The 13,895-nt window shown below is 40.3% G+C and overlaps 1 protein-coding gene across 7 annotated transcripts in view; it reads left to right on the top strand.

Moving 5' to 3' along the window:
* PRUNE2 (prune homolog 2) overlaps window positions 1–5,789 on the top strand; it is a 208,397-nt gene extending 202,608 nt beyond the window's left edge. For all 7 annotated transcript variants that reach the window (XM_023752392.1, XM_023752391.1, XM_014454127.2 and 4 more), the window contains one exon: window positions 4,319–5,789. In XM_023752392.1, coding sequence (XP_023608160.1) covers window positions 4,319–4,349 — 31 coding nt within the window. In that variant the 3' untranslated portion in view covers window positions 4,350–5,789. The remainder of the gene's footprint in view (window positions 1–4,318) is intronic.
* Window positions 5,790–13,895: the final 8,106 nt, after the last annotated feature.

Genomic DNA, 13,895 nt, shown 5'->3' with positions numbered 1-13,895 from the left:
ACGGTGGTTTTGAAATCCAAGGGAAGTGGTCTTCATGCTGGAATGGGTGTGCAACCTCCGACCTAACCAAAGACTAGCGAGGACAAAATTAGGCGCCTAAGAAAACAGTTCATTATTGGCCTCGTCCGTTTCAGGGAATGAACTGTGGTCACCAACATGCTCTCAGAGGGAACCTGGCCACCCAGTTAGGGGCTCCTAACCTGTTTTGAGTTGTGGAGAATTTTAAATTGCCCTTCTTCCCCCCAATCCGGAAGGAGGGGCAAACATCAGATTTAAATGTCTTAGCTATTGTCACGTTTTGTTTTCTTTGGGTCTCCTTTCCCTCGCGGTCACAAGGGAAGTTATAGAATCACAGTGCAATATTTCTCCAGTTGCCATGGTGATCTTACAGTTTAAGGAAGTTTATGCACACAAAAATCCATAGAAAAGGTCCCAGCTGAAAAGCACCCAAGAACAAAGGCTGTCAAGGGACCTTTGAAATCACACAACTATTTTTTTGAAGTTTACATTGTCCCACACCTTTGAGATGATGACAGTTGCTTCAAGCTAATTGCCACACAGAAATTCTGCAAAGAAAAATACCTGTCCCTTGGCCCACCAGAATTCTTTTTGCAAATCTGACCTTTCTCTGCAAAACAGCGCCCCCTAGAGCAGAGTCCTGCAACCGCAGTTAATGAGCTGTGTGGACAGAATGTCACTCTCTGGCCTATGGCTGCTACATCTGCGGGCATACCCACTCCTTTGTCTACCTGGTCTGTTTTGTTCCTCATTTGTTTATAGTCCCTTTTGGGTTGGAGAGAGAGCAAAGCACTGCTTCTTGTTTGGGTTTGTTCCAGGGCTGGACATGGGAGAGGAAGGGATGCTGCAAATTACTAATGTTCTTCCTGCTTCTCAGAACCATTCTCCATGCTTCAGCCCTCTCTTGCCAAGCCCTTGGGAGGCACGTGGTCCTGGTGCAGACTGAGATCCGGGATGAGGGGCAAGAGTGGCTAAGAATTCTCCCTACTGACTTCCAGCCCTGGATTTCTGGCTTTCTTCTGTGTTAGAATAAGGGGCTTCGTTTTCCTTCTGGTTCCTGTGGGGAAGCATTTTACACCTTCTAGTACTGAATGGGTAAACTGCAAAATGGGCAAAGGCTCTTCCAAGGAACTCAGTCAGGCTGTGGATAAGATGAAGTGTGTCCTGATGCTGTAGTGGCCTCTCATTTCCCACAGAGCGAGAAGGGAGGCTATGCCTGTCTTCCCCCTCTTTCTACCTAAACACAGTGTTTTTATCTATTATTAAGCACTATTGTTAGACACGTTGTAAGCGGCTTCATTTAACACGTTAGAAATAAAATGGCCTACAGGAAAATTGTCAGAAGGTTGCTAGTCTCACTGGAAAATTATAGAAAACTAAGCCCATTTGCCAAACGTGAGGAATATTCCTTTCATATTTCAATGCTGATTAAAAGTACGTGGGTTTTCTTTGTTGTTATTTTTTGTTGTTTTGTTTTGTTTTCTAGAAAGCATACCATTTCTCAAAGTAGCCCAAGGTGCTTGCCTCCCTCACTTTTAGGTTTGGAAATTATTTATTCAGATGTGTCCTAAAACTTGCAACATGCCTTTTTATATTTTTACATTTTAAAAAAGCGTACATGATCCAGGGGATGTGCTTCTATTTGGGGAGACTTAAATTAGTAGCATTGTTGGTAGCTTGATTAGATCTACAAGATAACTGTTGTCTCAAAAAATCTTCAGTGTGGTTTTCTGTATTTACTTAAAAATCGTTCACTTTTGACTGTCTCTTGCTTCTTCCATAAACTGGGGAAATAGGTTTCATTGGGTTCTGTTTGTTTGTTTACCCAAAGCTGAAGGGATAAATTAAACCCTAGAAGGTTTACAAAAAAGTCAGTATGAAAAATGAGGTGTTTAAAAATGTGCATCATAGCATACGTGGGTTGTTTTTTATTGTTTGTTTGTTTTTTAAGATTTTATCAGGGGTCTAGAGGGTTAAAAAAAAGTGACTGTGCACTTTAAACTTTCCAAGATGACTTCAAACATTCTGACCTACATTCACACTTTTCAGACAGTGTGCCCCAAATGTTGGTTTAATATATATTCTCTTGGTCTGTGAGAGAAACTGAATCATCAACATGGAAGAAAGAATAAAATCCCAATCATCAAATCAAACTTACTGCAGACTTCTGGTAATAACTGCAGCTGGGAAGTAGAATTGAAAACAAGATCAAGAAGGACCTGTTTTGTAAAGGCATGCTAGAAAAAGATCTAGGGGTCATAGTGGATAACAGGAGAACTCCATGGTAAAACTCTGCAGATAAGAAAACAAGTCAGATCCTTGAAGGCATAAAAAAGAGATTACTATCCATGGTGACCTGACCTGTCCTGGCAGTTAACATGTCTGGGTCCGAAAACTCCCCAAGGAGACAAGATTATTATAAGTAGAGTAATTATGCAAACATGATTTTCCCATTTCAAAGACACCAAGCTACTACTACTAATCTATACTAGTACTACTAATAGACATTTACTATGTGTTCACTGTGTACAGTTGAAAACACTTTAGACTTAATCAAGCTGTGAGAGATGATTGTTCTATTTTACAGATACAGAAATGGAAGCTTAGAGAAGGTAGGTAACTTGGCCAAGGCCCTAGAACTAATAAGGGGTAGAACTGCTGAGGGTATTTCAAAGGAAAGATTCTTCACTACCTTAAGCTGGATGAGCAGGCAGTGCGGATCACCAATGGCTTTATTTGCAAAGCTGCCACAGGAGCACTGCTCAGCGGCTGCAAATTCCACAAGCAGAGTAACCCTTGCACTTCTGCCTCAGGAGGGCGGATCTAAGTGAAATCTGCAGATATTTCCCAATGGCCCTTTTCAGCAAATGAATTTTTTTCTTTTTTCATGGCTGAAATTCCTCCTCTGCGTGTTCACTGAGTATAGCTCTCTTCTCTGGTAGATATCAGAAAGTCATGATACGTTTGTTACAGAATTTACCAGGCCACCAAAAAATATACAGGAGTACTCCAAGATACAGGAAAAAAACCATTTATTTCCAGATGTACTCGTACAGTGACTCAGGAGAGCCTGTTTCCAAATCCTGAGCAAACCAACATGGAGGAAGCTTTCTCTTTATACCCTTTGGTTTCTTTGTCCCCAAATAAGGATCAGACTTCCGGACCTTTCCCGAGCTTTGCAAAAAGCCCTGTGTATTGGGGTGGGGGCCATGAGACCACACCTAAAGGCCTGGCCTGGTGCCGTTGCTGATAACCCCCTCCGGGGGTTGTGTATGGTTCATGATTTATGGCCTCTATAAAATGTGAGTATTTAGGTAAACAGGTCTTGCAAGACCAGATAATTAAGGAAGGAGCAGTGACCAGTGATGAGCTCGGCATGTCAGCATTTTGAAAAACCCTAACTTAACTCTGGTGCCGTGTCACATGTAGAAATTTTTTGATATTTGCAACCATAGTAAAACAAAGACATATTTTTGATATTTATTTTATATATTTAAATGCCATTTGACAAAGAAAAATCAACCAAAAAAATGAGTTCGCGTGTCACCTCTGACACGCGTGTCATAGGTTCACCATCGCTGGACTAGACTATAGGCTAATGGGAATATGCATTAGGGATACTGATTAACTAGGTACAGAGTCAGACTACTGGTCTCCCCCCAAAAAATGTCTTATTTTCCTCATCATGTTCACTCAGAGGCAAAAGAGAGACACAGTGGCCCGAGGACATTTTAGACTTATTCTCTAGATATTTGGGAACTCACTAGACATTCTTAAAAACAAGCTTATCTTAGGTTATAAGAATCCATCTCATTATAGTAGGCTAACCCCTTTCAGGCAAATCCTTTGGCACTAGGAAATGTTGGGGTTGGGTGTTTGTTTTTTATTTGCCATTGCTGTTTCATTGTTTGTACTTTCTGACTATCACTCATCACATATTACTTATTTCAGGCAGATCATTTATTTGCCCCACAAGGAACAATCATTTACTAAAAATCGGTAGATCCCTTATTTCCAAAACGCAATAACATTCTTCATAGTAATCAATTTAAGGAACAAGGCTTAACACGGGTCTTTTGCCTCCTTCAATCACTTCAAAAGGTGTAAAATGCTTCCAGAAACAGTTTTGTAAAAATAAACAGGTTCCATCCTTTGTTTTACCAAATTTTTCAGTGTAAAAAACTTGCATGATGTGTTTTCAGTAAGTCCTTTGAGAAAAAAGAAGCAAACACATGCCACCCTCAATCATTGCTGACTGTTTCTCACTCCGTTTCTCATTTTTTTCTTCCTTTTTTTCAAGTCTTGACCTGAAGTTAAAAGAGAAGCCCTAGTTGGCCATGGCAGGAAGAAGAGGATGCCTTTCTGCTTCGTGGTTCTGTTGAGACTTATCTACCTGGAAGAGACAGGGCTGATGGTACTTTTTTCCCCTTTGCACTACCTGGTGCCATTCTAAGTTTCTAAGGGGAAAAACAGTAAGGGAATTTGTTTACTCTTAACATGTTTTATGAAATTGTGTGTATTTTCCTATTTTGCCAATTATGTGCCTCAAACATTTTAGTTGAACCTTAGCAAGAAAGTAGGACCTTCCATTTTCATATTTTGTTTACCCGTGGTGCAGTGGTATTTCATCTCTTAGACTGGTATTGACTAATAAGGTAACTTCAATTCACTGTTAATTATAAGTGGATTTGCTTCCATAGATTAGCTCCGTGGTGATTGTTTTAGGTTTAAAATACACTGGGCTCAACTCTCCCTGGAAATGTTGTCCCCACGTAAGTCCACTTTTAAAGTCCTAAACCTGTTTAACACAGCCAGAAACCAGAAATGAGTGAAACCACCCTCAACTAAGTACCTATTCGCTTGGTTCTTGTCCACATGAATGAATTGTCTCTAACTTCTCAATGGGAAGCCAGGCTTTCTAGTTCACATCAATTTTATTTTAGTGATCAAATTGGGCATCATGTTTCCTGTGAATTTGTTTTTTAAAAAAAGCATTTCTCCAGTAAATGTTGAAGACTTCTGTATTGAGAAACTCAAGGATCATTGTCCACATTTTTGGTGACTGTCTGTGCTTCAGGTCATAAACTTAATTCAAGATGTTCTACTTTAAGTGCCAAGGACTTGAGGGTAAGCTGGCCCACTTAGAAATTCATTGTTTGGTACCATTCAGTTATCTGAATTTCTCTCATACCTTATAAAAAGTAATCTGCTTTGAAACACTGTAATCTGATCACAGGTTTAAAAATTAAATATGAGTATGTACTATCATTTGCAAAATATTCTTTTATAATTTTTATATGTCCTTTAAAATACCAATGTGATTTTGAATCTATGGGCCTCTTGCAGAAGATGACTACCTCCCAATGTAGCCATCGCCTGTTTTCACCTGGCTTTCTAGTTAAGACTGGTTTTCACGTTTTCGTTTGAAAACATTTTCTTACTATTTTTATGACACTTGAAAATTATTCAACTTTCAGTGTTCATGCATAATGTTTTACTGAAACACGGCCACACAGATTTATTTATGAGCTCTCTGCAGCTACACTCATACTGTAACAGCAGAGTTGAGTAGTTGCAATGGACCCTGTAGCCTACAAAGCCCAAAACATTTACAATCTTTACAGAAAAGTTTACTGAGCCCTGCTCCAGCACATACATCCTTTGCCCCGCCCCCCCCCCATTTGTATGTAGATATTTGTTTCTCTAACAGAATGCACAAGGAAGACTTCAAATGAACTTATTCTTAAAAAATAAAGTTTGGCAGAAAAATACATGGCCAGCTGAAAAAGGTGTGTTTACATGCCCCTCAGTGAAGCCTGCTGAGAAGGTTTTGGGCTGTTTGCAGGTGTTGCTGAGGTCCTGGTCTCACTCTGGGAACTATTCTTAGTCTCCAGCATCACCTATTACTAATTAGCTAGCAAAAATAAACATGAAGTGGAGAATGGAGTTCCTCCATAATCTTAAGGTGGAAACTACATCCAGGAGAGCTGTCCATGACACTCTGAGCCCTGGGTATCATAAGCTTTGAAATGCTGTGAAGTGGACTTTGCACAGGTGACTGAATTTCACTGATGTCATTTGCTTCATGTTGGTGTCCCTTCCAGATATGTTCTCATACCTCCATAAGCCATAGTTATGTGCTCCCCTCTGGGTTTCTCTCAGCTGAGTATCTTATTGAACTGTGCTCTTTGGGGTCTTCTCCCTCATCACATCGGCTTGTCTTATAGAAAAACCCTAGAGCATGCCTTCTCTCACAGCCCAGAGCCACCTTTGGAAGCCCAAAGTATGCCTCTCCCAGAACTTAGTGTTGACATAAGTACGGTGACCCAATATTCCGGTTTGTCCGCCCACTTACCATTGTTTCCCTGGCATAATTATTAATGATGCTTCCTTTTGCTCAGTTATGTCCCATTTTGGAAGATGAATTACATGGTCCCCCTAGCCACAGGGAGTAATGAAGAATCCAGTGTTCAGCTTAATGGTGAAGCCTGCGGACATAGAGTTGTTGATAGAGGGCTTTTGTTATATTCAGCCAGATGTGGCAACAATCTCACCATTCACATTTTCTTTGAACTGGTCCAGCCTTCTCATGGAAGACTACTCAGGTGGCATTCTGTTTGAAGTTTAACCTTCCTACACGGAAATTACAAGCATATTTTCCAATCAGTGATTTTATTTGGGCTGTTCTACGGGCTGTATAACCATCCTGATAGTTAAGCATTTGCTACTTTATTATCTTAGAAAGACAAATTAATTTCATTGCATGTGCTAGAGAAAAGCCACCATGTAAATTCAATCCAAATAAATAGAATCCTAGAAGAATCCTGAAGGATTAATCCCTAAAGCAGATAGGTATGCAGATGTAAACATTCACATCATTAGCTATCTAGATCTTGCATTCTGAGCATTCTTGCTTTGGTTCTGACTTCTGGGAACTGTTTTGCACTGTTCTGCAGATTTGTAGTTAAGGGAACCAAGGGGCAAAAATATTTACTTCCCAACGTGGCAACTGCTCTTTGCTTAGTTCCTTGATTAAGAGAAAGAACAAAAATTCTCCCCCAGAAGATACTGTCAAGGAGTGAAGGCAATAGCTGGGTGTAGAAGAAAACTCTGAAGTTCCTATTGAAGCCATACAATGGTTTATGGGGTTATCTTTTAAGACATACTCCAAAATGCGTGAGGAAGTCACTACTCCAAGCCTTTGTGTTATTAAGATCCATTTTAAGTATTCATTCATGGTACTGTGTTTTCAGCGCTCATCTGAATCACAATGCCTCCGTAGTTTGCTCCCTTAAACACATTTATGTGTGCACAAATTAATATTTTATATATTTAAAAGGTTTTCTACCATGTATTGGATTGCTCAGAGTAAAGTATATATTAGACTTTGTTTAGATAAATAATTAAATAAATTATCCTTAAATAGTATGAATTAATAATATAAAGATATGTAACAACACTATATATTTAGAGAGAGACTCTCTGTATAACTGAGAAATAAAAATTGATATCACAAGTTATGGCTCTCTTTCTTTGAAAAGGTGAGAATCTTCCTCTAACCTCACTGTGGGCAGCTTTATCCGGTTATCACTCCAGCTTGGCACTTGGTATTGAGGATAGTATAAGTTTTGGCTTTGTTGTTATCTAAATTTTATTCTTTTCACTTTTGCCTTCTATACGTCAGTGATAGAAGCTTCCAAAATGTGTGTTTATCCTCTGGGTGAGCCACGTCTCACGTTGGAAATGTCTCTATGTTACATGTCACTTTCTTTTTCTGTCCCTTGCCTTTTAATGTCATATATTTATTTTAAATTAAAATGCATTAAGTAGCTTTTTAAAAAAATTTTAGAACCTTAAGGCAAAACCAGAGTTGGAAATTACCACTGCGGTGTGTTTTTTAAATTAATAAATCAATCTGTACAGCTGCTTTGCAGAAAATTAGAGTAACCAAATCAGAAGTGGCTCTACAGCTCTGGCCGGTTTGGCTCAGTGGATAGAGCATCGGCTTGCAGACCAAAGGGTCCCAGGTTCAATTCTGGTCAAGGGCATGTACCTCGGTTGCAGGCTCCTCCGTGGCTCAGGCCCTAGTCGGGCTCGTGCAGGAGGCAACCAATCAATGTGTTTCTCTCTCATCAATGTTTCTCTCTCCAGTGGAGCCCAGCTGGCATGGCTCAGTGGTTGAGAGTCGACCCATGAACCAGGAGGTCATGGTTTGATTCCTGGTCAGGGCACATGCCTGGATTGTGGGCTTGGTCCCCAGTAGGGGTTGTGCAGGAGACAGTCTATCAATGATTCTCTCTCTCTCCCTTTCTCTGTGAAATCAATAAAATATCTTTTTTAACTTTTTAAAAAAATAAAAATCAATGAGGGTGAGGATTAACAAAAAGAGTGAAACATTGCACATTCTTGTGATCTAGGAATGAGTTCTGGTGGATATTATCCTCTACTCAATGAAGGGAAGACAGACAAGAGAAGTAATTACAGGAGAATGAAGGGCCTGGTAGTACAAGGTAAACTGCTGCATTGTTCTGCTCCCTTTATGTCACTGTGGGAGTGGGAATTGGAGGCAGGCTGAGTGCCCAGCACTAGGGGAAAGGATGGGTGAGATGTGGTGGGTACACATTATGGCATATTACGCAGCTCTTAGGAACAACAAACTATGCATTCATAGAGCAACACTTAAATCATAGGGCAGAGTGGAAAAAGTAAGAAAGAACTCAATATTTATAGCGTAGTGCCATTTATGTAGCTGCTCATTCTACACACACACACACACACACACACACACACACACAGTACTATATATTATCCAAACCCATGCATATTTAAGGACTTAGCACACTCATTAGAGTGAGTGCAGGGAGTAAGGGTAGGAGTGAGCATCCAAGATGAAGTTTGGAGATAAAAATAAATAAATAAACATTTTATGGGCTGAAGTTAAAAGTAACTAAAATGAAGATACCTTAAACTTTCAACTATAGGTGCCAGAACTTTTCAGCCATCTATTATGAAAAAAGCCGTGTTAGGGCACTTTGGGTCCTCAGGAGGCTATTCCCCTCCCAGCTTCTCCTGTGGCTGTACCATTTCCCTGGGTTGGCAGCGTCCACGTGCTGCAGCTGCCAGAAGCTCGCCTTGGGTTACATCACCCTGTTTGGTTATGGGGCTTTTAATTAAGCTGGTGCCTTTTGACACATCAGTCGTCACACAGCTGTGGGCTGTATAGAGCAAAGAGATTGCTTTGTGAGGCCAATTTTCCTAGAGTTTCACATTCACCTAAAATAACTCTCTTTAGCCTTGAAAAATTATCGATTTTCAATATATAACCATTTTAATGATACTTAGATAATGGATGCTAATGAATAACTGATCCACTACCTCTCTAACCTTACCCCTAGCGAGAGACCTGCAACCGTGATACTTGATCATGTCACAAACACTTTTCCTCCTTAGATTTGTGGAATTACTGTTGCCCCCGTATTTTCTGTCTGTTGTATTGCTATGTAACAAATGACAGCCGATTCTCATTATTCGGGGTAGTTATGTCCTATAAAGCCACAAAGATCTCTGAGGGTAGTTATGTCCTATAAAGCCACAAAGATCTCTGAATGAGCAAATATTGAACCATTGCTCCTAGGAGAAATGCAGGGTTAGGTTCCTGCCAGCCTCTGGTCACATCATTTCCATGCACTGATCAATACATAACCCTGTTTATCTGTGCTTCCATTTAAAGACACCTTATTGAATATATATGGTTGATTCATTAACAATGAAATCACAGCCAACCTGTGCCTGAAAGAAGCTCATCTGATACATAATTTTCTCCATAAGGCACATCACAGCCTTCTTGTGCTTAGGAACACTAGAGAGCACTTCTGCTCTATGCTTGGAGACCATTTTAAACAATGAAATCACCAACAAAAATTTAAAAACAAACATGGCACTAAATGGACCATGAAAAGGACACGTTTCTACAATATTAGAGTTGAAACAAGAAGGCACAACCTTGCCTTGTCCCGCCTCATCTGGGAACGTGTGCATCAAGCAACTCAACATTTTCACTGCTCTGTGCATGTCCCTAGTGACCGTGAAGGTGCAGTGCATGTTGATTTGAGGGTTACAAATAAATTTTAGCAGGCAGGCGGATTTGCAAGTATGCAATCTTTGCATAATGGAAATGGACTGCACCCAAAATGCAGTGGTCTCAAGCAACCCACATTTATTCTCCAGTTTCTGTGAATTAGAAATCCAGGTGCATCTCAGTTGGGTCTCCCACCAAAGGTCTCTCACAGGCTGCAAGCACAGTACTGGCCCAGCGTCTCTCACAAGACTCCATCAAGGTTCAACTGGGGCAGAATCGACTTGCAAGTTCATTCACTTGGTGGTTGGCATGATTTCATTTCTCAAAGGGCATTGAACTCCTTTCCTGCTGGCTTTTAGAGGGAGGCCATCCGAGTGCTTTGACTGAGGGGCTCTAATAAGACAGCTTGTTTCATTGAAACCAACCCGTCAGAGTCTGCTAACAAGATGGAAGTTACAGTTTTTTGTAATTTAACCACAGAAGTGGGTTCCTGTCGATTTTGCTGTATTCTTTGGATCAGAAATAAGTCACTAGATCCAGACTCAAGGAGAGAGGATTACACAGAGGTGTAGATACGAGGGGGTGGGGTTCATTGGATGCCATTGTAGACATTGGCCTACCATATCCCCCAACCCTTGGCCAATTCCTGTTTGACTTTCTCTCAACCTACAAGTGATGGCATTTCTCGATGTTTCCCTTTCTTTACGTTTTCTGCCATTTCCCTATGATTTCAACAACACATTTCTTTAGATTATTCAAATCCTTGTTACAATGCCAACCTCCAAACACTCACCATCATTTTCTCACTCTGTCTCTGAGCCCTTTCCAATCTCAGAGGGAAAAAAAATGAATTCTCTCCCTTTCCTATCCCATTGTCACTGAAATCACAGACACTGGGATTTAAATCCTGTTCTGCTTACCAGCTATATTACTTTGAGCTAGTTACTTAACTTCTTTGAGCCTTGGTTTATTCATTTATTAAATGTGGATCAAACTGTCATTTTACACACTTATGTAAAAGTTTAAATGGGATTTAAATGTCCAGCCTAGGACTTAATACATAGAGAGCCTTCAATAAACATTAGTTCTCTTCCCCACCCTCTTCTTTTCTTCATCTTCCCACTCACCAAGCCTTTTCTCTGTTAACTTGCCAACTTCTCCAAATCCATTGCCAAGCCCACCCTTAGTTTGTCAACTATGTCAGCATCTCATTTCCTCTCCCGCCCCTCTTCTAAACAGACTAATTCTCTTTAACCTTTCCTCCTCTTCTCTCAGTTGTAGCTATTTTACTCCATCTTCTACCCTACACCCCCACCCCAATTCCTTCCAAGTCTCACCTGCTGTCTCAATAAATATCCTTTAGAGCAGTGGTTCCCAAACTTATTTGGCCTACCGCCCCCTTTCCAGAAAAAATATTACTCAGCCCCTGGAAATTAATTTTTTTTAAATTTTAATAGCAGTTACTCATCGCCCCCAAATGCACCTGTGGCCATCACCGCCCCCCTGGATCGCTGCAGCACCTACCAGGGGGCGGTAGCGCCCACTTTGGGAATCACTGCTTTAGAGCAAAAAGATCCAGTTCAGAATCACACATGGCATTTAATTGTCATGTTGCTTTAGTCTCCTGCAATCTGGAACAATCCTTTAGTCTTGACTTTCATAAAACTGACACTTATGAAGGTAACTCAGTTATTCTATAAAATGCCCCTCGATTTGTGTTTGCTTGATGGATTCTGTTCATCCAATATCAACAACAATATCTCAGAACTGATTTGTGTTACTTACTCTCACTGCATCTTGGTGATGTTCACCTTGAACACTTGGTTAAAATGATGTCCACTGCAAAAGTACCTTTTTTATCTTTGTAATCAATAAGTATTTTGTTAGGAGGCATTTTGAGTATATGTAAATATACTATAGCTCATCAAACTTTCAATTCATTCATTTATATCAACATAAACTCATGGAACCCTATGTTATTCAATGTTATAATCTGTTATGAATGATTATTTATTTTAATCCACAAGTTGCCCTAAGTCTGGCCAGTGGGAGCCCCTTCAATCTGACTTCTATGTTCTTTGACGTGTTCCCATCAATCTTTGAGTATGCTTTTACTTTCTGGCGCAAGATATTTCAGGGTTCCAGGCTCATCTTGTATATTCTCCACCCCAGCCTTTGAAATCACCCATTTCTTCAAGGAGCCCTGTCCCTCTCAGTGGAAAATGATATTTGGAAGCCAAGATCTGAGTGTTCATTGCTAACTGGAGTGCCATTACTCAGAGGACCTCCTAGGGACAGATCTAGGGAAAACATACACAAACATACACACACTTGTTTACATTGATATTTATTTCTTTATATAGAGAGAGATCCGTGAGTTCACACTGATATTTCCCATCCCAATCCAATATTACAAGATTCATTCTATTCCTCTTTTAATATTTAGAGTTTTCTTCTCCAATGGTGAGAAACCTGGCTTCCATTATTTTTAGCACATTTCTTATTTGGTCAGTCTCCCGGCATGTACACAGTCTTCCATAGCTACCCCTGCTGTCACCCCTCGAACCATCTGCCTTCTCATTCCCCTGCAGGCTCTGACACTGCACACAGGACTGTCCATCTTCTTAACCAGATATACTCCTCACCCTTCTTGGGAGCTAAAACCGATGGAACCCCATGGTATAGATGCCTCCCTCAGCCTGTGCAACCTGTGAAACCCAGCATGAGGGTTTCCCCCTTATGTCCTCCCCAACCCACCCAGACTGCTCAGTTGCCTTGGTAGCCTAAAAGCTACCAAGAAGTGCCTCGGGCTGATGTAAGCAGAAGATTCACTGACAACTCTCCACAGAAGGGTGATTTTGAACAGCCCAGGATCAAATCCTCTAGAATCCCGAAGAATTCACATAGCCAATCATTGAAGGATAAGTATGAATTGAATAGGAAAAGGCAGGAATCTGGAGGGGATGTGCAGTATCTCAATGATGGCACATGTAATTATTTTTTCATCTGTTTTCCTTTGCGTGGTTGAAGCAGAAAATTTGTATTCATTCAGTATCAAGTATCTACATTATAATAATATTGATACTGTGGTAGAGGCTGGCTGTGCAGGCATGCCTTTAAGATAAAGTCATGGCACAACCCAGTTCTCAAATAGCTCCCATTGAATAGAGGGGCCAAAAGGTCAACCGCCAACTATAGTCGAGGAGGGATGGATCCCTCATTGACCTCTATGGTCTGCAGAGGGCAAGAAGAGTTTAGAGGATGGGGTCATGTTTTGAAGTCCTGCAATGAGGAATTATCATCCACATTGTATAGATAAGGAAACTAAAGTATGTGAGCAAAACATCACCTACCAAGTTAGATGATGGTTATTGATAAGCCATAAAGATAATGTTTTGTCTTTCTTTTCCATATTCCTTTAAGGAATTCCTAAGATCACAAAAAACAACTAGCAGGTGAATCCAGATCTGTCTGGCTTCAAAATTCTCACTCCTCCAAATCTCGCCTGTGGATCAGGAAGATTAGCAGCATCTAGGAACAGGTTCAGCTCTGTAATTTGTGTGGGTCAATGCAAAATAATATTGGCCCCTTGTTCAAAAAGCAGGAAAAATATACCACTGAAGTTACTAAATATAGAGGGTTTTTCCCCCCCTCTACAGTCTTCTAACTTGTTGTGGTATATCATATTTGCTATTTAATATGCTGAGTAAAAAAAATTAATTAAAATTTTGAATTACTAGCATGGATTTACCATTCATCTTTTTATCATGTAATGCCAGTTTTAAATGGAGATATAAAT

The sequence above is a fragment of the Myotis lucifugus genome, unplaced genomic scaffold (assembly GCF_000147115.1).
Source record: "Myotis lucifugus unplaced genomic scaffold, Myoluc2.0 scaffold_31, whole genome shotgun sequence".
Lineage (NCBI taxonomy): Eukaryota > Metazoa > Chordata > Mammalia > Chiroptera > Vespertilionidae > Myotis > Myotis lucifugus.
This window is presented reverse-complemented; position numbering and strand designations above follow the sequence as displayed.